Genomic DNA, 21,940 nt, shown 5'->3' with positions numbered 1-21,940 from the left:
CATTTGGTAGAGACGGCAGCAGCTTTGGCTGGGGAAGCAGGGGGCTGAACCAGTGAGGTCATCTGCAAGTGAAAAAAGCAGCAATCTCTGAAGCGTAATGGTTTTTTCCCCTCTGTGATGGTGTTGATACAGACGGTGAATAGATTCAGTGTGGACCTGGAGCTCCTCAGGGAGCAGCTTGGCTTTGTCTGAAGTAGTATTTTTATCATAGCCATACACAGAGGTTAAGGAAGATGCCTTTGGGTACAGAGACAATGGAAACTTACTCCCTTGTGATCACTGCCCTCTCACTTCTTTCTGATAAACAGGAAAGGAGGTTGTTGGCCCAGAATTAACAAAGACTTAGATGAACCTGATGCATCCACATAAAAAGTCTGTTGGGTGTATTATACACAGATACCATTACTGTTGTCTGCGGAAATCAGAGCCACGGAGATGTGCAAGCTGGGCATGTCTGCTCTTCTCTAGGCACCTGTATTGGTTAGTGTCCTGCTTGAGCCAGAAGGGCTTTTGCTCTGGCCTGGCATGGCTTGTGTTTGTCATGATTATCATTGCCTTTGTTGCTTCTGAGGATGCAGGTTCCTGTTAACTGCCCGTCAAGCCTGGGAGCTGTGGCAGAAACTGAGGAGGACATGTAGAATTGAATGGTGGGGGTATTACAGGGGTTTTCCTCCCCTCCCTTGAACTCCCTTTGCAGCAGGCCTTGTCTCTTCCCCTTGTACCGTTCCTAAGGTATGTCTTTTCTCCTCTGTCTGTGCTGCAGGAAAATGGGAGTGCCCATGGCATCAGTGTGATATGTGTGGGAAGGAAGCAGCTTCCTTCTGCGAGATGTGCCCCAGGTCCTTCTGCAAGCAGCACCGGGAAGGCATGCTGTTCATCTCCAAGTTGGATGGACGTTTATCCTGCACAGAGCACGATCCCTGCGGGCCTAACCCTCTAGAGCCGGGAGAAATTCGTGAGTATGCACCTCCCATAGGAGCCCTGGCTAACAGCGAGGACACCCAGCCACCGGAGCAGCTGCCTGCAGACACAGACCTGAGCGTTCAGCCTTTGGACAGCCTACCTCAGTCTGTGGCCCTCAGACTGCAGTCACCAGAAAAGCCCCCCGCTACCCTAGCGCTGAGACTGCCGCCATCAGACAAGCCCCCTACCACCCTAGCTCTGAGGTTGCAGCCATCCAACAAGCCCCCCACCACCCTGGCCCTCAGGCTGCCTCCACCAGACAAACCACCTGCAACCCTGGCGCTGAGACTGCCACCATCAAATAAACCCCCCACTACCTTGTCACTGAGGTTGAAACCATCCAACAAACCCCCCACCACCCTCTCGCTCCGGCTGCAGCCTTCGGACAAACCTCCCACCACCCTGTCACTCCGCCTGCAGCCATCGGACAGGCCCCAGGCTGCCCTGTCCCTAAGGCTGCAGTCAGAGAAGCAACCCATCATTGTAGCGCTGAGGCCTCAGCAGCCTGACAAACCTCCCACCAACGCAGTGCTGTGGCCACTGGATGAGTCCTCCGGTGATGCCTCGCAGCCTCATCTGCCGAGCAAATCTCCTCCAGGAACTCCACAGTCGTCGGACGAGTCGCTTGTTACTGCTGGTGCCCTGCAGCTCCAGCTGTCAGACGAGCCTCCTGCCACCCCCAGGGTTTTGGGGTTATTGGATAAGTCTCTCATCGACACCAGAACCCAACAGCCTGAGCTGCTGGATGAGTTCCCAATGAAATGCCTGCATCCTCAACTGTCAGACAGACTTCTTGCCACAGTGGGGACCCTGCAATCCCAGCCAGTGGATGAGCCTCCTGTGGCTGATGAGCTTCAGCTGTTGGACAAGGCTTCTGCCCAGAGTCCACAGCCTCAGTCTGTGGAGAAGGCTCCCAGCTCTGTGGTGCCACAGGTCTCGGCATCAGAGATGGCTCCCGGTCCTGGGGTGTTGTGGCCTCTGTCCATTGAAAAAGTCCCTGGCTCCCCCGTCTCACGAATGCTGCCCACGGAGAAGGCTTCTGGATCGGTTGTGCCATGGCCCCCACCTTCCGAGAAGGCTTCCTTCTCTGGGGCAATGCGGGTCCCAGCCACAGAGAAGGCTCCCAGCTCTGGGGCACCCCGTCCCCTGCCTCCAGAGAAGGCTCTGGCTTCAGGGATGCCACGGATCCTGCCCACAGAGAAGGGTCCCAGCTTTGGGGCACTGCGGCCCCTGCCTCCAGAGAAGGCTCCTGGCTCCCGGTCACCGCACATCCTGCCCATGGAGAAGGCTCTCAGCTCAGGGGCCCTGCGGATCCCACTCATGCAGAAGGCTCTTACCCCTGGGGTGCTGCGGTCCCTGCCTCCAGAGAAGGCTGCCGACTCTGGGACCCTGCGGGTCATGCCTCCAGAGAAGGCTCTTGGCTCCGGGTTGGCCCGTCCTCAGCTCTTGGAGAGGCCTCTCACTCTTACAGCCCCGTGGCCTCAGGCATCGGACAAGCTGACTGCTGCCGTGGCTCCTCGACCTCAAGCCTTGGACAAGCCTCTGGCTGCATCGGCTCCAAGGCTGTTGCTGTCGGAGAAGGCACTGCGGCCCGTCGACCAGAACGCACAGCTGAAGGAGAGAGGAGGCCCGGCCATGGAGCCAAGTCCCCAGCAGAAAGAACGGACCATGTTAGCTGGTGAGCAGATCTCTTGGTCTGGTGGGAAGGTGGTGACGCATGTTGGACAGGTATCTTGGCCTATGGAGAAACTACAGATGCACGAGCAAACCCACTGGCCCACTGCAAAAGCCCTGACACCTGCAGAGCAGTCTCCCCGGACAGCAGAGAAACTACCAGAGCCGACCCTTCAGCCTGGCTGGGAAGTGGCCTCAGCTCCTGCAGAGCAAACCCCTTGGACCTCAGAGAGATTGCGTGCATTTGAGCAGACCCCTCGGCCGGCCAGGGAAGCGCCAGTGCCCCCAGAGCAGATGCAGTGGCTTGTCACGAACATTCAGACAATTGACCAGATTTCTTGGCTGAGTGGAAAAGCACAGCCTCCTCGGGGGCAGGACCCTTTGCCTGAACAAAACACAGCGCTAGCCCGTAACCAGGATTCTGTCTGTCGTGAGTTGGCTGACTCAGAGCCAAAGTGAGGTTGGTGAATATGGGAGGCAGGTTTCAGTCTTTTAATGTTTAGGGAGGGGGAATCTTTGGTTTTGGTTTGTTTCTTTTTTTAATTCACTTCCCTGAGCCCAGCCCCTAACCCATGCACATCCCATCCATATTCTCTCATGACATGAGCAAGGACATTCACTTAAGTCTGAATGTGGCCCAGCTGAAGGGAGAGAGCATCTGTGACCTTTTCCTCTTCCTTTTACAAATGGCAAAGCTGAAATAGAGAGTCCACTCTGGGTAGAAATATCCAATTCCATTGAAAAGGTCACGTTACTGATCCAGCATGTTTGAGCTCCAGGTCTGATTCATAGGCAGGTTCCCAGTTACAGCTAGGGTCCTCGTTCTTGTTCCTTTATTTAGAAGCAGCAGATCATTCATGCTGCCCTGGGACTGGAGGTGTTTTGGGTACCAGACAGTGAGCATTCAGGTGTATGCCCTTGCTGGACTCTGTGGAAGCAGGGAAGGGGTTTTTATCTGTTGTCTGCCCAGGTCTCTGTCCATGCAGGGTGTTGCTTTGCAAGGTTTGTCCATACATTCCCTGGGATGTGCTGCATGCATGGTTCACAGAAGGACAGGTATTGTCTCCAGCCAAGCTGGGAGAGGAGCCCGCTGCACTCAGTGCCGTTTTTTCCAGCAATAGTCAGTATCTATTTAGGCTCCTTTGTATGAAGCTGCGACTGGCCAGGCCCAAGAAACAGGGAATCTGAAGGAGGTCAGGGAAAAGAGAGATCTTAGAAGAAGCCATCTCGCAGTTTTTTCATTCTTGTGTCTTAATCCTTTAGCACAGGACACACAGAGTGTTTCCTGCACTTGAAAACATTGTGACCTATAAAGCAGCAATAGCAGAGTAGGGCAGAGTGGGTCTCCCAAGGTGCTGAGCACCGCCCTGGCAGGGTGATGGTGCTCCCTTTCAAATTTCCATCCAGTCTCTTCTTGACTTCTGTCATCACCATGAGCCAGCAGACTGAGCAGTCTTTTCTCCCCTTGCCTCAGACATGTTCAGGACGTCTTCGCATCACACCTGGTCTTCCCAGCAGCGGGATGCACTGCCGAGCTGCAAGTGAAGCCTGTACCGTTTGCCACACAGCGCAGAGGCAAGGCTGCCATAGCTGTATCAGGACCCATCTCGACACCTTCCCCTTGGGTAGCTTCTGGCTTAACTCTTCTACAACCAAAGGAGACTTGAATTAACTGGACCGTGTTGGTGTGCATGTGTGTGTGCGCGCGCGCGTGTATCCTTCCAACTGAATAGTAGTTCTCACACTGGAACACAGTGGGCTCCAGCAGCTGGCTGGCTTTCTTTTTTCCTCTTCTCCCTTTTCCAGTTAAGATGTTTAGTACCTGGCGGTCGTCAGGCTGGTGTCCAGACTAGGCCTGCTGAAAGCCATTTACTCAAGTGTTGAGGCAGAAATTCGCTTGGCCATTGTACTCATGGGGCAACCGGTAGAATCCCAGGGACCTGCAGAGTGGCATCTTGCGACCACTGCCACTGTCACAGGCAGGAGGAGGGTGGGTGTCCCTGGGCAGCGCTGCCCAGGCTGGGTGGGGTCGTTATCCTGCCAAGGAAGCACTGCTGACCAGCACACTCTCCCATTCTCACAACACATTACCTCTGTGGTTTGCCTGAGCTCCGCCGATATGGATGCTGCAGCCTCAGAATTTCATGTCCGCCACCACATGCTTGGGTAGCTCCAGTGTATCCTTCTTCCAGGCAGATCAACAGGTCCCTCCCTGGAAAAGGGGCATTCAGCTCCAGGGTGACCCTCTCCCTCCGACGTGGTAGCAGGTCCTTGTTCCCACCTGGCTTGCAAGTGCCTGCTGCTCCCAGAGCAGACAGTCATGAGCTTTGTGGTTTTCTATGAAGGGAGGCAGACACTTGAACAGAGTCTAATCCTGGTCCATTCTCCTTTCCTGATGTATGCACCCAAGACAGCGTCCTGCTGTAAAGGCTGGGTGTGCTGGGCACAAGGGGAAGTTACCAGTGCTATGGTGCATCTCTTCTCTAGTCCAAATCATTTCAGATCCTTTGTAGAATAGCTAGCAACTTCGAAGAGCTTTATGGCTTATGGAAACTTACTGTTTAATGTTGTTTTTTTCCGGGAAGACTGGCAGGTCAGTTCCTGCTTGCTGCTGAAACTGGAGAAATGCAAGCAGCTTGTGTTTCTGCGTGACTCCTGCACAAAGGGAAATCAGGATAACTCCTCAGAGCCATTGAGAGAGAAGATAATCTAAGGGCATTCATTAACTTTTTTAAACAAAATTTTAAAAATGGTAATGAGGTTCAGTATATTAAGTATTTATCATGTGTGAGAAGGAAAATAAGTCTTGAATTTACATTTATAGGCCTTCCCATGAGCTGGACTTAGTCATGTAGATTGTGTAAGTAGGGTAACCTCCATGCCAGCCACCCAGCCAGCTACAGCTGTAACCAGAAAGGTATCTGCACTGCTCTGTCCACCTCCGCTTTGCATTGTCACGTGTTAACTAGTTATTTGTTTCATGAAAAATAAACTGTGAATATTTTTGGTGCAGGCTTTTTAAAATCTGTAAAATGGAGAAGTTCTCAATGAATTCTCATAAGTGCAGGTTTGAAAAAATCACTTCTATAGCTCGTGTGCTCACGAGGTGAGGTTCATGGTGGCAGCAGCCTTTCACACAGCAGGCTCTTACCCAAAAGCTTGTTTTGAACAGGGAACGTGGATTGAACCATTGCATGGCATTTCAAACCCACGGCCTTATTCCTTGCATCTGACCATACCCCACCTCTCTTCTTGTCTCCCTTCATGCCTTTTCCACAAAGATCCAGATTCCTGGCTTGCTGCCTTCCATCTACGTGCTGGAAAGTTGACTTCAGCATAGCTGGGAGGCTGCTCAGTAAAGAAGGTGTTTGGAAATGTCATTGATGGAAGAAGCCAGCAAGCTGCTCTTCCCTCCTCGCCCGCGTTGGGCCTCTGGGTGATGCTCTGTCAGATCAGGAGGGCTTTTCAGATGTACACAGGGCTGGCAGAGGGACTAACTAGTGATGCTGTTAGGAATGTCTGGCTGTGCTGGGTCACCTCAGCATGAAGAGCAAAGCCTGACCAGGCATGGAGATGGGTCCTGGCAGCCCTTCCCTGCCCAGCCTGCCTTTATTGGGTGTGGGCTGGGAAGGAGCTCTGGGCAGCACAACCCTCGAAGTGCGGTCTTCTTCACCACTTGAGGTGACTCTGGCTGTTGGTGGCAGCTGGTAGCACTGCCCTTGGAGGAGGAGAGGGAGATGTCTGTACCAAAGAAGGTGGGTTCATTTTCTGCAGTTCATTGCTGCTTTCAGAGTTCAGAGAGTTTGAATCACTGGGATTTTTTTAATGGAGAGGAAAGTGGCAGATAACATGTACCCCTGGCAGGCCACTCCTGTGGGACAGAGGCTGCTACAGCTCTGCTCTGGCCTCCCTGAGCCCTTGCACTGGGCTGGAGCCAGCTGAGCTCGGCCAACTTTGCTGCAGCTTTGTGGCCAAGGCCACAGTGCTTCTTTGCTGCATTGGAGGGATCCAATCACTTGGCCACTAACAGTCTTGGGTTAGGTGTAATTGCACCTGAGGTGGGGAGAAGTGACTCTTGTGTTGATCTGCTGTTGTGGAGAGTTGTAGAAGCAGAATTAAGGGTGAATGTTATTTCTGCTCAGAGCTGTCCCCCTTCCCTTCTCATTCCAGGGAGGCTCACAGGAACTTCCTAGGCTCATGGGTCCATTCCTCCTTGTAGGAACGGCTCCCCCTTCCCAGTTCTGACAGGGCTGAAAGATTTGCTCTCACAAATACTTTGCCAACCAACATACTTGCTGTCAGGATGGCCTGGCTGCCCCTGCTGGGAGCAGTGGGCTGGGGTCACCAGCCGTGGCTTCTGTCCCATGGCAGGACCCACTTCAATATAGGGGGTTTCCACAGCGGGCAGGAAAGTCCCAGCTGACGTTTGGTGATGGAGGAGCTCTGGTGAGGGGTAACAGCACGGTCAGGGCCTCACGTGGGCACGACCTGCCTGCCCAAGCTGGGGAGGAGGGTTGCAGAGGAGGAGCCACTGCAGGGCCTGTGGGGTGTGTGGGCAGGAGGGGAGAGGGCACTGGCTGCTGCCCTGCATGGCTCATCCCATTTGCACCAGCTCACTGGGCTGGTGCCCTGGGCTCTGCTGAATCCATCAGAAAAGCGACCACTGTAAGGGACAATCCTCTACTGTGCATCTTCAGATACTAACTAGCTCATGGAACCTTGCTTTATTGCTGTTCTCAAGTTAAAACTTTTCCTATTTAACAAAAAAAACTTGGAAGAGCCAGATTCACGTCAATGCACAAAATATCCAGGTGGTACTGTGGGAGCACACGTTATAATTCAGGGTTAAACCCCCCCCCCCACAGGCTTTGCTTTGAAGGTGTGGCTGTAGTTAAGGAGATGAGAGAGAGGGTTAAATCTAGAGACCAGTAACGTACTAAGGTGAGACAATGTGGATTGGGGGTGCTAGAAGAGCTTCAGCTCAAGTTTCATGAAAAAAAAAAGAAGGAAAAAGCAGAAGAAAAACCCTGATGCATCTCGGCAGTGGTTCAACCTGACCGCGCTGTGGATGCGCGCTGCTCCTACCTGGACACTGCAGTCAGTGTTGCAACAGGGCAGGGGGAGTTTGAGAAACCTCAGACCTTCAACACCTTCCGTTTATTTTTAATTTCAGCCTTAACTTCTGATTTTGCTTGATGTTTGGAATAACCGTAATTGTAACCTGCTTGTAATGTGCTTTGCCCTAAATTACTGATGAGGCTTTCAGCCTTTGCCAGCCAGTGAGTGTTAAAGCGAAGTGGCAAACCGTGCAGCTATTCTGAAAGTACTGGGGGGGGCGGGGAGGGGGGGGGGCGGTGAGGGCTCACGCTGTGTTTGATCGCCCAGGCTTTGTCCATGCTAATTACTCCCCTATGAAGCATTTGCAGCTGAGGCTGCGCCTCTTGCAACAGCACGGCAGGGCTGATGGGTGGGCTGATGGGTGCTCGGGGCGCCCAGGGCCTGGGAGACGGGGTGCTGGAGCTTGGGGACCGCTCCACCACTTGCCCGGCTTCAGTGGGAGTCTCACCTGCTGGGTAGCAGTGCCGTGGCTTAGCAGGAGGTGGGAAAAGGCAAGATTTCTGCTCCGCGTCCTCCAAAAGTGATCTAAGCCAAGGTGGGTGCAGGGGGGACAGCGTGCGTGAGCTTGGGCTAGAGAAGTGGCAGTGATGGACAGTCCCTACAGCACTGAATCTACCTCCTAGGGAAATCTGAGAAATGGGTGTTGCTATGTCCTATTTCAAGGTAAAGTTTTAATCAGTTTGCCCTTGGCGAAGCACTTGGGCTATTGTGGTGCTATTGTAAACCGTTTGGCAGCTTAGCACAGTAGGGCTGAACTCACGGCTCCTAGCCTGTGGGCTAGAGGTTTCTTTGCCGGCTGAATCCCGTCCCCTGATATCTGGGGCTGGGCTGTGGCATATGTGGCGAACACAGGATGAGGTGTGACTCGGTTCCTTCCGTTTATGATAGTTTCGAGGCTCAAACCACCATGCCAGTGGGCCCTGTGGGAGTAGGGAGCAAGTGGAGCCAAGTGAAGCAAGGCAGGCGTCCGCTAACTGCATGTTCTTTGTGTCCGTTTGGTACTGAGCTGGTTTCAGTTTTTTGTTTTGTTTTTGTTTTTTTTTCTCCTGATGTTTCCGAGTTGTTGACTTCAAGGAACTGGGTTTTGTGTATTTCTTTAGACACTGGGAACTTGTTAAAAGGAAAAGCAGCAGCGCCGGGAGGCTCCGTGGCTGGAACTGAGGCTGGCCCTGGCCAGGGCTGGTGGGAAGAGGTCAGATGTGTCAGCAGTGGCTGGCATGGGCAGGCAGGGAGCAGTTCTCCCTGCGATGGGCAGTCTTTAGCCAGCCGTGCTCCAGGCCCTGCTTAACCACGGTGCCAAGTTCACCGCCCCGCCAGCTTGCTCACCTGTGGGACACCAAATGTGTCTGATACCACACCTGGCTTTGAATTCCCCCTGCCACCCTCTGGTGCCCCGTGCTCTTGGCTGGGGCCCTGGCTGCCAGCTAGGCTGGGGGTCCCAGGGAGGGTGGCCCTGGCTGCTGCCTGCTCCCCCTTCCTGGCTGCCCGGCGATGGGGAGGAGGGACACAGGAGGCCACCCATGGCAGCAGCTTGGGTTGTGCTGATGCCATGAGCGGGAAGCTTGCTCAGAGATGGGGGAAACATTGGTGTCAGCAGTCCCACACTGTGTTCCTCCCTCCTCTAGGTCTGCCTGCGGGGTGGCAGCGGAAGGGACCCCTCCCCCAGAGGGTCCCATCCCGCAGGCTCGGCTGGAGGGTAGACGAGAGGGAAGCACAGTGGGAGTTGGGGTGTGCAATGGAGATAGGGGCTGGACAGAGCTGTGGGTGGGCGCCACGGTGGTGACTGGGGCGAGCACTGCGTTGGGGACGTGTGGCTGCCTGGTCCTGCCTGGGACTTGTCTGTCAGTTCTAAGCAGGGATGCCAGAGCGGGTGAAAGAAACCTACATATTTCCAGCATGTATATTATTTTTAGAAGAGGGAGAGGGGAGAGCCTTGGACCATTGATTACTTTCGTTTTGCTCCCCTTAGACTGTTGGCTGTGTATGTGAAACTTATAATGAAAAGAGGGTTGCCCTGCGCAGGTGCTCCCAGAACATGTACTGTAATTCTTTGTATATAGAAGAAAAATTACTGTAAAGTAAAGTTTAACTTTACTCTCGATGTCCTCTTGTGCTTTGTCTTGCGGAGCAGGGGGGCATGGGGGGAGCCCGCCTGTGCCCAGACAGCCAGGGCAAGGATGGGAGAGCCGCGGCAGCGGCGCAGGAGGGGGACAGCTCAGACCACAATGCGTTTTATTTACATTGTACACCTCAAGAGAAGACGCTTCAATAAATCTGCAAAGAATTGGGCAGCATCTCCAAGAGAATAAGTTAACGGCCACTGCTGGGCCACAGCAGTGATTTGGGGAAGCAGCTCCCACAAACACTGGGTGGCAGGGAGAGGGTCCCCAAGGTCCCCAGGTGTGATGGCCCACGGTTCCCAGTGCTGCAGGACGCTCCCGGCACCACACAGCAGCCCTCTGCCGCTCCGCACGCCAGGAGGGCAGCAGTCCACGGGGCTGCACGCTGCTGCCGCGTTGCAGACAGGCCCATACAGCTAAAACACAGCAGGTAAAAAAACAGGAGTCTGGTGCGCACTGGCTGCCCAGCCAGCAGCAGCAATTCCCTTTTGGCAGGAGGTCTCAGTGGTGGCAGCAGCTGTAGAAGTAGGCACTGTTCCTCTGGCCCAGGTCGACACCCTTCTCCTCTGGAAGAGAGCAGGAGCAGCAGGCTGCTGGCACGTCCACAGCGTGATGCCATGTGGGAGCCCCGAAGCTGCCCTGTCCCAGGCCTGGGCCCTGGTGGGTCCCTTGGGGAAGGGTTTTGTGCCCCCGCAGAGAAGCGGCAAGGTTCATGGCCACAGCACAGACCAGGGTTGGAGGCGTAGCAGGGCTGAGCACACCTGGACAGTCCTGGTGCAGAGCTGAGAGCCAGTCCCGCAGCCAGGCAATGCTGCCCGTTTGCCAAAGGCCACCCATGGCCTGGTTGGGCAGATGTTCTGAGCCTGGCCTAAGTGGGGGTGAGGACGCCAGGACAAGACCCAAGCTCCACAGGACAACCCACAGCAGCCCCAGGGAGGGTGGGGGTGAGGAGGGGTCCTGCCAGACCCTACAATGCTCGTCCTCTGCACCCTCCCCAGGGGCGGATGCACCCCACCCCCGGCATGGGAGAGGGTGCTTGGGGAGGGACAGATCCTGCTTGCTTACCTGTCATCACCTGGAAGGTGGTGAACTGGACATAGTCCTCGGCCACCTTCTGGAACAGCTCATCTGGGGGGAGAGTGGGCAGGGTGGGTATGGGCAGCCTTGCCACCAGGCAGAGTCCCCCTGGCCCTGCTTGGGTGGGGGCACGGCCAGCAGCAAGGGGGCTACTCACCCACGCTCTGGCCTGTCTTACTGGAGGTCTCAAAGAGCTCTGCTTTGATCTCTGAAACAAGGGCCCAGGTTAGCTCCTGTGGGTGCAAGATGTGGCCCCACAGGCTTGGCTCCCCACCCTAGAGTCACCCCTTGGGCATGGCTACTGACAGTGGGCTGGCAGAGGCCCAAGGCAGGGCTCCATGTTCCTGTCCCCTCAGCCCAGCTCGCCACGTGCCTGCCCATGTCAGGACGGGCATGTCTGGGGATGTCCCTGGCAGAGCTGGGAGCCCTGGTGCCTGGAGCCACCGGACCTGCTGCAGAGCCAGGACGAGGCCTCGCACCTCCCAGGCACAAGTGGATGCAGCGGCTCCATCCTCCCCTCGCCCCCCACCTGCTTGGTGCTGGCCAGAGCCCGCGAAGGGCCAGCACTACCCAGCCACAAGCATCCCAGCCCTGTGCGGTGCCCGGCCCTACCATCGGCATAGTCCTGCACGTCATGGAAGTCAACCGCCCGCTTCCTCCTGTCCTCCTCTAGCAGGTCGCTTTTGGTGCCACACAGGTAGATCCGGCAACCCTAGGGCAGGTAGAGGGGCGGGAGGGACGTGCCTATGGGCCTGGCACCACCACCGGCTCCCCTTCACCTCCAGTGGAGCTCCGCAGCCCCCCTAGATCCCCCCAGCCTGGCCGTACCTCCTCGCAGTTTTGCAGCTCGTTCACCCAGAACTTGGCTCGCTGAAAACTGCTGCTGTCAGTGAGATCTGGGGGAAAAGGGGTCAGGGTCTGCCTCTCCCTCTTACGCTCAACCCCCCCACCACACCACGGCCCCCAGCCCACCGGTACCAGCACCACCACAGCCCAGGACCCTCGCAGCCACCGGCTCCTCCCTCTTCCCGTGGCACCGTGCCCTTACCGTAGCAGACGACGGCGGCCCGCGCCCCGCGGTAGTAGATGCGGCTCATGGCCTCGTAGCGCTCGGAGCCGGCCGTGTCCTAGGAGTGACACGGAAGCGCTCAGCAGGTTGGGGTGGGTCTCGGTGGTCCTTGTACCGCAGGGGATGGGGGACGGGGCTGGGTATAGCCACGGGGTGCTGGCAAAGCCTTCGCCCCCCCACTTACCCAGATCCCCAGGGTCACCGCCTGGTCCCCCACGGACATCACCTTGGCCACGAAGGCGGCCCCGATGGTCTGGAAGAAAAGCAGGAGGGGCGGTGGGGCCAAGCCCGGGGCGGGAGGGGACGGGACCGGCGGGGAGGTGGCGGGATCCTGACCGGGGATGCGGGGATGGGGAGCATCTGGCCTGGGAACAAGGCGGAGAACCGGCCCCGGGATACGGGGGGACCCACCGGGGGAGATGGGAGGCACCATCCCGGGGAGACGGTGGGGAAACGAGTGGGCGCGGGGATCACGGACACGAGGGGACCATCCGGGGTGGTGAGGAGCCAGCCCAGGAGCACGAGGGGAGCCCATCCCGAGGCGGCGGGAGCCCTCCGGCCGGCGCGGTGCGCGGGTCACTCACGTTCTGGTAAGGCCCGGGCCGGAAGCGGCGGTGGGCGCAGCGCTCCACCAGGCTGCTCTTGCCCACGCCCTCCTGCCCCAGCAGCACCACCTTGGCATCCACCCGCCGCCCGCTCATCCTCCTCCTCCTCCCGCCGCCGCCGCGGGGCGGGGCCGCAACCGGGCGGGGGCGGGGCCTGCGCGGCGGAAGGGTGCAGGGCGAGGCGGAAGTGCGCGGCGGCACGGAAGGAAGCGGGTGGTGTGCGGGAAGGAGGCGGCGGCATGGCGGCCGACCAGCAGGCGCGGGCCAGAGCGGGAGCAGCGGGGCGGGCCTGAGCGGCGGCGGGGACCCATGGGGAAGTACTGCGCCAGCCTGGGCGTCCTTAAGGGGCCCTGGGACCAGGTCTTCGCCGCCTTCTGGCAGCGCTACCCCAACCCCTACAGGTCCGCACACACCACCCCCCCACCCCTCCCCGGATCTGCACCCCCCCCCCCGAAGAGTCCCTCGGGGTCCGTGGCCTCCGCCCCAATTCCCCCCACCCCGACCACAGCCCTCTTCCCGGGGTCCCACGGCGGCAGGGTGTTCTGCTCACCACCCACCAGCAATTCCTAGGGGGTAGCCTGTTCCCCCTTTCCCTTCGCACCACAGCCCCCTTCCTCCCCCCCCCTACCCCCGCAGCACCTGATGGTTCCTAGCCCGGGGGAGGTGTTGGCCAGGAGCAGGGCCTGATGTTTTCTCCCACTCCCCATTTTAGCAAACATGTCCTGACGGAAGACATCGTGCACCGGGAGGTGACGGCGGACCACAAGCTGCTCTCCCGGCGGCTCCTGACTAAGACCAACCGGATGCCCCGCTGGGCGGAACGCTTCTTCCCGGCCAACGTCGCTCACTCCGTCTACATCCTGGAGGATTCTGTCGTGGACCCCAAGAACCGAACCATGACCACATTCACCTGGAACATCAACCACGCACGTCTCATGGTAGGTGTCCACGGGCGAGCGTGCAGCCAAGCAGCAGGTGCTGGGCAGTGCCCACAGCCGGGTTGTGCCTCACGCAGGTGGTGGAGGAGCGCTGTGTGTACCGGGTGAACCCAGAGAACAGCAATTGGACCGAGGTCAAGCGGGAAGCCTGGGTCTCTTCCAGCCTGTTTGGTGTCTCACGGGCTGTCCAGGTGAGCACTACCAACTGCTCCAGCAGCACTGTGTTCCCCCTCTTCAGAGCTGGTGCTCTCCCCTGCTCTACTCCTTCCCTGTGCTGGTTTTTTTTGCCCTTTCCCCTTCCCCCCCACATCATCTTGAGCTCTTGGGGTGCTCAGAACCAGCACTGCTGGCGGGCGTGAGCCCACAAGATGTTTGGGACTGGTCAAGGTGGGACAAAGCCCCAGTGGCTGTGTGTGACCAGAGAGCTGGGCTTGCACCTTCACTGACTCTACTCTTGCAGGAGTTTGGTCTGGCCAGGTTCAAAAGCAACGTGACCAAGAGCACTAAAGGATTTGAGTATGTGCTAGCAAGAATGCAAGGTGAGCACCAGAGGGCGGGCTGGGGCTAAACGGGACAGGTTTCTTGGAGTTGCAGGTCATGCTGGAAATGCTCCAGTCCCAGGGCAGGTAGTGGCTTGAACTAATCTGACTGAAATCCTCATCCCTTGCCTTTGCCCCTGTGTCTTGGCACAGCCAGCTCTTCCTGAGCTAAGCAGCCAGGCAGCACTTAGAGGGATGGGCAGGGGTGGAGTGCAGGCAGGAGGGGGATGTAACAGGGCCACAGTCACATGCCTGCAGTTCCCCTGTGTGACGTGCCCTCACACAAGCATGTCAGGAGCGCCAGGCTCAGCTTCCCCCTGCATGAGAAAATCACCGCAGTCCTGAGGTGACGGGGCCCAGGCTGGTCTTAACCTGCATCAGTTGGGATTCCTGTGCTGGGCAGGGTGTGGCCTGCTTGGGCTGGGTTAACAGCTTCCATGTTACAGGAGAAGCTCCATCCAAAACACTGGTGGAGACAGCCAAGGAGGCAACCGAGAAAGCAAAGGAGACTGCTCTGGCTGCTACGGAGAAAGCCAAGGACTTGGCGAGCAAGGCAGCCACGAAGAAGAAGCAGTATGTGTGAGGGGCTGGGCACAGGCGGGTGCTAGCTGCACCAGAACAGATAGGAGCCTCCTTAGATTTTATATTTTTAAAAATACTGTACCAGTCTGACAATCAGCTGCTGTTAGACCCTTTCTGAGATGTAATTATCATTAAAGAATCTACTCCCACCTCTGATATGGGTGGGGCTGGCCTTGCTAGAGCAGAGCCCAGCACTACTCTCTGCTCTGAGGGTCCAGCCCACTGCTGCGGGTCTGGACTCACAGGTGAGACACAGGCAGGGGTTTTACCAAGTGCCTTTACTAGAATAGTGTTGGGTATGTACAAGAGAGGGGGCAGCTGTGGGAGCGTGAAGGCAGGTTGCTTAATGCATTCGTTTCCCCTTCCTGACTCTCCAGGGGCAGCAGAGCCTTCCTGTAGCCATGTCTGCTGGGGGCAGCGCTGCTGCCAGGCAGCCCCCAGCCTGCTGGGGGGTGCAGGAGGGTGTCCCCACGACGGCCAGGACCTCTTGCCATGCATTGCAGTCCACAGCAGGTGCCACAGCGTCAGGCCAGCCCCATACACCCAGTGCCATCGCCGGTGCTGCTCAGTGGCCTGGCAGCACAGGGGCCAAGCCAGGCTCTCGCCCTGACCCATGGCCTCTTACTGGGGCAGCCCTGACGAGGCTGGTGGAGGCTGCATTTCCAGCAGCAGCGGCAGGCAGGGAGGAGGCAGGCAGGCAGCACAGGGAAGGCAGCAGGTGCCGTCAAGACATGGGGCCACGGGGGCTGGAGTAGCTGTGGTCCCTCCTGGTGCCAAAGACGGGTAGCAGATCCCCGCCAAATACCGCGCCGTCCACTTCTATCTCTGCATCCTCTGGGCACCAGGGGAAGCCAGGTCAGGCCACGATGGCCTTCCCTTCTCTGCCCACCCTTCCTCCCCTCACTCACCTCCCTCGGAGGGCTCTGAGAGCTGGGATGAGTCCAAGCTGTCAGCCCGCACCCGTTCCCCGCTGGCAGGTGAGAGCAGCCGTTCCAGCCGCTGCTGCAGGCTCCGCTGCCGGTTACGCAGCTGGTCCTTGGCCCTCCGTGCCCTCAGCTCCTGCTCTTCTAGCCTCTGCGGAGATCCGGTGAGCCGTGAGTGGGATCCAGAGCTGGGTGACCCTGTTAGTGCTTGGGGCCCTCTGGCCAGGACCCCAGCTGCAGGGCCCGAGCAGTGCCAGAGCCGTCCCCCTCACCTGGATGTGAAGCCGGGCGCGGTGCAGGAGGCTTAGGGTGGTGGGACGGGCTGGTCCCGCGCCCACCGGCACCTGTTGCTTCAGCCGCTCTAGGCAGTGCCGGAGCTGAGCTCTCCTGCGGCCGGGCGGGGGGACACAGTGGTCAGCCCCGGGCATGGCCATCCCCTGCCCCGCCGCTGTTCCCCGGCCCCCCGGTACCTGTGCTTCTCCAGCGCGTTGTGCACCGACCTGCGGGAGAGCAGGCGATCAGCACTGGTACTACCGGCAGCCGCCATCCCGCCCCCGGTCCCTCTCGCACCGCTCACCTGAGGCTGCCCGCAGCCCGGCGGGACCGCGCGGGGCAGAGCGAGGCATAACCGTGTTCGGCCTCGGCTAGGCCCGGCGGGTACCGGGAACCGGCGGCCCCGCGCTCCCGCCGCTCCAGGAACTCGGCCGCCTGCAGCAGCACCTGGATGCTGGTGGCCGGCGGCTCCATGGCGGCGGCGCGGGCGGGCGCGGCGGGGCGAGACGAGCCCCGTTATTGGCTGCCGGGCGCCCCGCGCTGCTGACGTCGGCGCAGCGGAGAAACAAATTCGGGCGGGAAAGCGTGTGCTTCAAATTTGAATCGGGGGGCGGGGCAGGCCACGCCCCCCCGCCATGCCACGCCCCCTTCGCTAACGCCCCCCGGAGGGTTCCGTGGCACAGAACGCGCGCGTGTCCACGTGACGTGAGGCTGCGCCTCCACGTCGCGCTGGGAGCAGGCGCGCGCGCGCCCCCGCCGCCACTCAAACCCACTCGGGGACACCGCTGTCCCTAGCCCCCCTCCCCCCCTCTTCCCCCCCTCAGCAACCGCGGGTGTCTCTGGGCCGGCTGCCCCCTCCCCCGCGAACTGCCGCACCCCAGCGCCGCGCGGCCCAGCCGGGCGGGTTTAGCTCTTTATTAAAACCCGAGGGGAGGGGGAGGGGGAGGGGAAGGGAGTGCCGGGCCCCACGGGCGAGGTGGGGCGAGGGCCAGCCTCGGAGCACCCGCCGTCACGTCACGTGGGGGCTGTTTGCAGCGTCTCAGGCCAGGCCTCGGTGGGGAGACTCTGCCCCGGAGCAGCCAAAGTTCACCTGGAAAGGGAAAAAGCAAAAAAAAAAAAAAAAAACCACAAACCACCACCACGGAGGACATTTCCAGGCCGGGTGGGGGACGCAGGTGCATAGCAGCAGCACCAGCTCGCCAGGAGCAGGGCTCGGCTGCGGCACACCGGGTGAGGCAGTCCTGCACCCCACGCAGCGCAGGGTGATGCTGTGCGTGGGGGTTCTACCACCACACGTGGGGCATCCTGCTGCCATGCCCAACCGGCTCCAAAGGGAGTCATGGGGCTGCAGAGCCGCCCAGCAGCCCCGGCGTGGCCATTTTTTCACCCCTCACCCTCGTCCGCAGCCTCCTGTGGACGCAGATCTGGCACAGGGAGGGGTCTCTCAGTGGCTCCAAGGGCGCCGGGATGTGGGTGAGAGGTGGGTAGCGTAGCAGTGTGTGCAGACGCGCACAGGTTTCGGCTGGCCATAGTGTGGCAGTGCTGCAGTGTGTGGTGAGCAGCGGGCACAGAAGATCTGCCGGGAGAGTGCCAGAGCAGGGCTGAGTGAGGGCCAAGGCCCCCAGGGGACCCCATATATCCCAGCCCAGCTCCCTCTACCTTTCCACAGCTGCGGCAGTGGTGCCGGCGGCGCAGCAGGGTGAAGGGCAAGCGGCAGGCAGAGCACTGGCTGCACGTGCTGTCTGGCACCCACTCGGGCAGGCGGCGGGTGCCTGCTGGGCAAAACACATGGGTAAAAGCCACGGGGTGTGCCCCCCCGCCTCATCCCCAGGAACATCCCTAGCTCCTTGGCTGGACCCCAGGACCAGCTGCAGGCTAACACTCTGCTCCGATGCCATGGCACATTGTGGCACACTGGGCAGCCCCTTACCTGCACTCTGGAGCCCGACAGCCTCTGCGGGGCTGGAACACAGGGGACAGTCGGCCATACGAGGAACATCTGCAACGCATGGGTCACCATCCTCTTCCTCTGTGGAGGCAAGGGCTGTGGTGCTCCAGCCACACCGGGGCTGGGCGCTGTGGCCACATTGTCCCCACGCCTGGTGTTGTGGCCCTGTCTCGCTGTGGACGGGCAATGGGCAGGGCAGAGAGGAGCCATGTCCTGTGTCCCCAGGGGTTACTCACGGCTGGCACCTGGCTCCTCTGAGGGCTCCACCTGCGAGGTGACAATCTTGAAAACCGTTTTCAAGATGCTCCGCAGGTCGCTGGCAAAGTTGGTCTGGAGCTGATCAGCCACCCCTGTGCCGGGAGGAAGGGGGGTCAGGGTGCTGCAGGGTGGGGATGGCGGGGGGGTGGTGAGATGGGTGACAAGGGGGGTCACTCACCCGAGATGCAGACAAAGAGGGTGTGCAGCATGTCCTTGGTGCTGCTGTAATGGGAGCGCAGCTCTGAGCAGCGGGCACCTGGGCTGGCATCAAGCCCTGGGCTGCTCCCAGGGGTCTGGGGGCTGCACAGGGAGGAGGTGACAGTTGCCTGGGGTGGTGCAAAATGACCCTGACCCAGAGCAGCCCCACTCCCTCCGTGCCATGTACCCCCACTGCCGATCGGTGCCCAGGTTGTCCACTGTGCCAGAGGGTCCCAGCCAGGCCATGCAGGTGGGGAATGGTGGGGTGGCATGGGGGACCTCCAGGAGACCCCAGGGAGCAGGGGCATCTGCTCTGGGCACAGCTGTCCCCCAAGCCTGGGGGGAGGCTGGACTGCAGGGATCCTCTGACTCAGCTGTACACAGGCTCCTCTCAAGCAGGCAGAGCTCCTCCTCTGACAGCACCCGCAGCAGGTCCCTGCGGCGAGGGGACAGTGTCAGCCCCAAATCACAGCCCCACTGCTGCCCCACAGCCCCACCCACGGGCACCCATCACCCCCCACTGAATACCTGATCTTCTTCAGGAGGTTGTAGAAGGGGCTAAAGACCCGGGACATCTGCTCAGGGCTCTGCTCCAGGCTGAGGGGACCCTCAGGGTAGATGAGGAGGCCGCTGTGAGGGGACAGAACCTGGCTCATGGCGAGGGGGACTGCCCAGGACCCTGACTCCCAAGGGGTAAGAAGGGGCTGGTACAGGGTGGGGAGCACCCAGCCACCCCTGGGCACCCCCTTCTCCAGGGGGCTGCACCCACCTGATAATGGCCAGGCGAGGGATGGTGAACATCAGGAGCGGTTCGTAGCCATCAATCATCTCCTGGGTCAGGTAGCCCAGGCGCAGGGCTCTGGGGGGGACACATTTACTGTGGGGCTGAGCCACAGGACGCTGCCTCATCCTCAGGGCCACGGTCCCTAATGCCCCCCTGCCTGCTGCGTGGTACCCCTTACCTCTCCACTGTCTCGCAGAAGAGCACGATGATCTCCTGCTGCCTGTAGATCTCCTCGGGAGACTTGACCACCACCAGCGAGGACACGTAGCTGGAGAGCCAGGGGACCATGAGGCTCTTCCAGCCCTGGCACAGCCCCCCACACCACAGCACCCCAACCCTGGACCCCACCTCAGCTCGAATTCTGCAAAGAGTCGATCAAACTGAATGAGCACAGCACGGATGGGCTCTGGGTAGGAGCTGGGCTGGCTCAGGCTCTGCTCCCGCAGCACCGTCCGCACCAGCTCCAGGCTGCACAGCAGATTCCTGGCCTGGGGCCTCAGCTGTGCCCCGTCTGCCTCCTCCACCTCCAGGAAGGTCCCAGCCAGGAGACACTGTGAGGACCGGGGGCCATCAGAAGCCAGTGCCTGGGGCAGTACAGCCACTACCCCCAGCATCAGCCTGCTGTGGGGTGCACTGTTCTGGGTGGCACCCATTGCCCCCCAGCCTGGGGGAGGCGGACCCCATTGCCCGCCCCAGGATGGCATCCCTGGGCTCACCTCGGCAGCAAACAGCATGTGGTTGCCCAGGTTGTCCACCAAGAGCTCCTCGGGGAACTTGACCATGTAGTCCCGGCTGTGCCGCTGCATGGGGATGCACTCCTCCATGATCCGCTCCAGGATGGCCAGCAGGTGAGCCTGGAGAGGGCAGGGATGTCACCCCCCAGCCACCTGGGAGGGCCAGGGTCACACCAGGGCCCAGGCTGCCCCCGTACCTGGCTGAGGTGCAGCTGGTTGAGGAGCACCAGGTACTGCTGCGGGTCCAGCTCTGCATCCAGCCTGTTGATCTCGGCCACAATCTGCGTCACCCTCTCGTCGGCATAGAAGAACTGGGAAAGCAGGCGGGGGTCGGAGCGCTGTGGGAGCAGAAGGGGGATGGCGGGAGCACTCTGAAGCTCCAGGTGCTGGGCCATGGGGACCCCAGATCTCCCGTGCCCACAGCCAGGCAGGGTAGGGGCTGCTGGGGTTTGTTCCCCCGCAGCCAGTCCCTGTGGGGCAGCCCTGGGTCCATGAACACCCACTCGGGCAGGTACGTGGGACCCCCACGGCAGCTCCGGCTTAACCGAGCTGTGCTGGGGAAAGGTGGGGAGGGAGGCGCCCCCCAGTCGAGCCCTCCCGGCGAGCGCCGCCGTCCCCACCCACCCGTGCCTCAGTTTCCCCGGGGGCAGAGCAGGATGAACAAGCTCGGCCGCATCCCGGCAGCGTGGGCACGGATCCGTGCGCGGCTGTAAACATCAGCTCAGGTGAAAGGTCCGGGGGGAGCCCCCGGCAGGGAGCGGGCAGCCCGGAGGGGCGCTCCTCGCCCGTTCTCTCCCCCAGACCCCCGCGGGGCCCGATGGATGGACGGGGCCGCGAGGGGCGGATCTCCTCGCCCCGGGAGTGGGCGGCGGCGGCGGGACGGGCGCTGAGCTGCCCGGTCCTGCCTGCACACACACACCCCCCGCACCCCCAGCCCCGGGGCCCCGCACCGCTTCCTCCTCCCGCTCCGCCCCTAGTGTCCACGCCGCCCCCCTCCGCGCCTGCTGCCGGCGGAGCCTCCCGGGCAGCCCCGACGGGGCGGCCCCGGTAGGACGCCCCGGTCTCACCTTGGGCCGGCGAAGCCAGCGGCGGAGGGCGGCGGGCAGCATGGCGCGCCCCGCAGCTCTGCCGCCGCCCGGCTCCCCGCGCCCGCCGCTCGCCGACGGGGCGGGCCGGCACCGGGCACCGCCCGGGGGCGGACCGGGGCGGTGTCCGCCCAGCCCCGGCACCGGGACGACCGGGCGGACCGACGCCCGCCCCGCCCCGGCACCCGGGGCTCTCCCGCCGTCGGGTGGCGGGAGGCGGCCGCCGCCCGACGGACCGGTTCCCTGTGCGGGGCAGGTCCCCGTGGGGCGGGCAGGGTGCCCCCGCCGACTGGCCCCGCTCCCCCTCCCGGTGTCGCACCCCGGTCTTGGTTCCCGGTTCAAATTCCCGACGGCAACCCCCAGGCTCCCGGTTGTCCCCTCCCGGTGCCTGACCCCTCCCATTCCAGTTCCCTGGCTCTTCTCTCCCGGTTCCCCTCTCCCCACAGCCTCCCGGGGACGGGGACACCCCAGAGATCCGGCCCCGCAGCCCCCCTTAGCCCCGAGCATCCCCGGGCTGGCAGGGTTCCCTGGGGGAGGTACCCGCAGGCACCCACTTGCTCTCCACTGCCTGGGCTGTGCAGAGTGGCATGCTGCAGTGGAAGAGTGGCAAGACAGCCCCTCAACGGGAGCAGAAGGGACCAAGTTACCAAGGAGGGGTCCCAGGGGGTGCTTGGGGCGCTGGGCACAGCAAACCACGCTGGCCATGCCTGAGGAGGCAGCTGCTCTTGCACCATGCCAGGCCTGGCACTGCTGCCCACAGGATGTGGGTGCTGATAATTCAGGTGGCTGAAAGCTTAATGGGGTGGATTCATGGGTAAAAAATCCACCAAGGATGATTAAATAAACACGGTGGCATCACCTCAGCTTGAGGAAGTCCCTGAGTCACAGCAGCCCTATGGTGCCCAGGCTGAGCCAGCCAGGTGCGGGTATGAGGCTGGCCCTGGTGCTGGGGTTCCACGGGTCCCCACAGGTCCCAGCTCTTGTTTTGCCCAGGCAACATGTCCTGCCTCTTGTGGCAGGGGGTCCCTGTGTGCACAATGAGCCTCTAGTCC

At 60.6% G+C, this 21,940-nt stretch overlaps 5 protein-coding genes across 19 annotated transcripts in view; 2 read left to right on the top strand and 3 right to left on the bottom strand.

Annotated features, from left to right (window-relative positions):
• The window catches only part of NSD1 (nuclear receptor binding SET domain protein 1), a 65,324-nt gene extending 57,674 nt beyond the window's left edge, over positions 1–7,650 (top strand). For 3 of the 4 annotated variants that reach the window (XM_075102502.1, XM_075102503.1, XM_075102505.1), the window contains exon 23: positions 764–5,649. In XM_075102502.1, the coding sequence (XP_074958603.1) occupies positions 764–3,096 (2,333 nt within the window). In that variant the 3' untranslated portion in view covers positions 3,097–5,649. Of the gene's footprint in view, positions 1–763 lie in introns of all 4 variants that reach the window. The other variant, XM_075102504.1, reaches the window with a different exon arrangement.
• RAB24 (RAB24, member RAS oncogene family) lies at positions 7,624–12,805 on the bottom strand. Of its 4 annotated transcripts, none has more exons than XM_075102506.1 (8): positions 12,606–12,805; positions 12,206–12,274; positions 12,001–12,079; positions 11,781–11,848; positions 11,565–11,664; positions 11,110–11,160; positions 10,941–11,003; positions 7,624–10,291 (listed from the first exon to the last, which is right to left on the bottom strand). In XM_075102506.1, the coding sequence occupies exons 1-8, from the start codon at positions 12,720–12,722 to the stop codon at positions 9,180–9,182; spliced, it is 1,659 nt and encodes a 552-aa protein (XP_074958607.1). In that variant the 5' UTR covers positions 12,723–12,805; the 3' UTR covers positions 7,624–9,179. The 4 variants fall into 4 exon arrangements, with proteins under 4 accessions (XP_074958607.1, XP_074958608.1, XP_074958609.1 ...); XM_075102508.1 differs by having other exon boundaries at positions 9,971–10,441; positions 12,606–12,794; XM_075102507.1 differs by lacking the exon at positions 12,206–12,274.
• A 4-nt stretch (positions 12,806–12,809) lies between these two features.
• On the top strand, positions 12,810–14,866 carry PRELID1 (PRELI domain containing 1). The gene is made up of 5 exons (XM_075102518.1): positions 12,810–13,027; positions 13,339–13,564; positions 13,642–13,755; positions 14,025–14,103; positions 14,550–14,866. The coding sequence occupies exons 1-5, from the start codon at positions 12,936–12,938 to the stop codon at positions 14,684–14,686; spliced, it is 648 nt and encodes a 215-aa protein (XP_074958619.1). The 5' UTR covers positions 12,810–12,935; the 3' UTR covers positions 14,687–14,866.
• On the bottom strand, positions 14,727–16,613 carry MXD3 (MAX dimerization protein 3). 2 transcript variants are annotated; one of them, XM_075102516.1, is made up of 5 exons: positions 16,186–16,613; positions 16,079–16,108; positions 15,881–15,995; positions 15,594–15,759; positions 14,727–15,519 (listed from the first exon to the last, which is right to left on the bottom strand). In XM_075102516.1, exons 1-5 carry the CDS (start codon positions 16,353–16,355, stop codon positions 15,410–15,412), a joined length of 591 nt encoding a protein of 196 aa, XP_074958617.1. In that variant the 5' UTR covers positions 16,356–16,613; the 3' UTR covers positions 14,727–15,409. The 2 variants fall into 2 exon arrangements, with proteins under 2 accessions (XP_074958617.1, XP_074958618.1); XM_075102517.1 differs by lacking the exon at positions 16,079–16,108 and having other exon boundaries at positions 14,949–15,519; positions 16,186–16,475.
• Positions 16,614–16,782: 169 nt separating this feature from the next.
• On the bottom strand, positions 16,783–20,988 carry LOC142061438 (lateral signaling target protein 2 homolog). Of its 8 annotated transcripts, none has more exons than XR_012662128.1 (14): positions 20,871–20,987; positions 20,001–20,141; positions 19,786–19,923; positions 19,418–19,620; positions 19,248–19,337; positions 19,055–19,144; positions 18,814–18,915; positions 18,473–18,721; positions 18,266–18,309; positions 18,066–18,179; positions 17,812–17,910; positions 17,541–17,653; positions 17,276–17,457; positions 16,783–16,971 (listed from the first exon to the last, which is right to left on the bottom strand). XR_012662128.1 is itself a non-coding variant. In XM_075102514.1 (13 exons), exons 1-13 carry the CDS (start codon positions 20,910–20,912, stop codon positions 17,326–17,328), a joined length of 1,560 nt encoding a protein of 519 aa, XP_074958615.1. In that variant the 5' UTR covers positions 20,913–20,988; the 3' UTR covers positions 16,783–17,325. The 8 variants fall into 8 exon arrangements, 6 of the variants coding, with proteins under 6 accessions (XP_074958615.1, XP_074958616.1, XP_074958613.1 ...); XR_012662127.1 differs by having other exon boundaries at positions 18,266–18,387; positions 20,871–20,986; XM_075102514.1 differs by having other exon boundaries at positions 16,783–17,457; positions 17,541–17,656; positions 20,871–20,988.
• Between the last annotated feature and the right edge of the window lie 952 nt (positions 20,989–21,940).

The sequence above is a fragment of the Phalacrocorax aristotelis genome, chromosome 8 (assembly GCF_949628215.1).
Source record: "Phalacrocorax aristotelis chromosome 8, bGulAri2.1, whole genome shotgun sequence".
NCBI classification, from domain to species: domain Eukaryota; kingdom Metazoa; phylum Chordata; class Aves; order Suliformes; family Phalacrocoracidae; genus Phalacrocorax; species Phalacrocorax aristotelis.
This window is presented reverse-complemented; position numbering and strand designations above follow the sequence as displayed.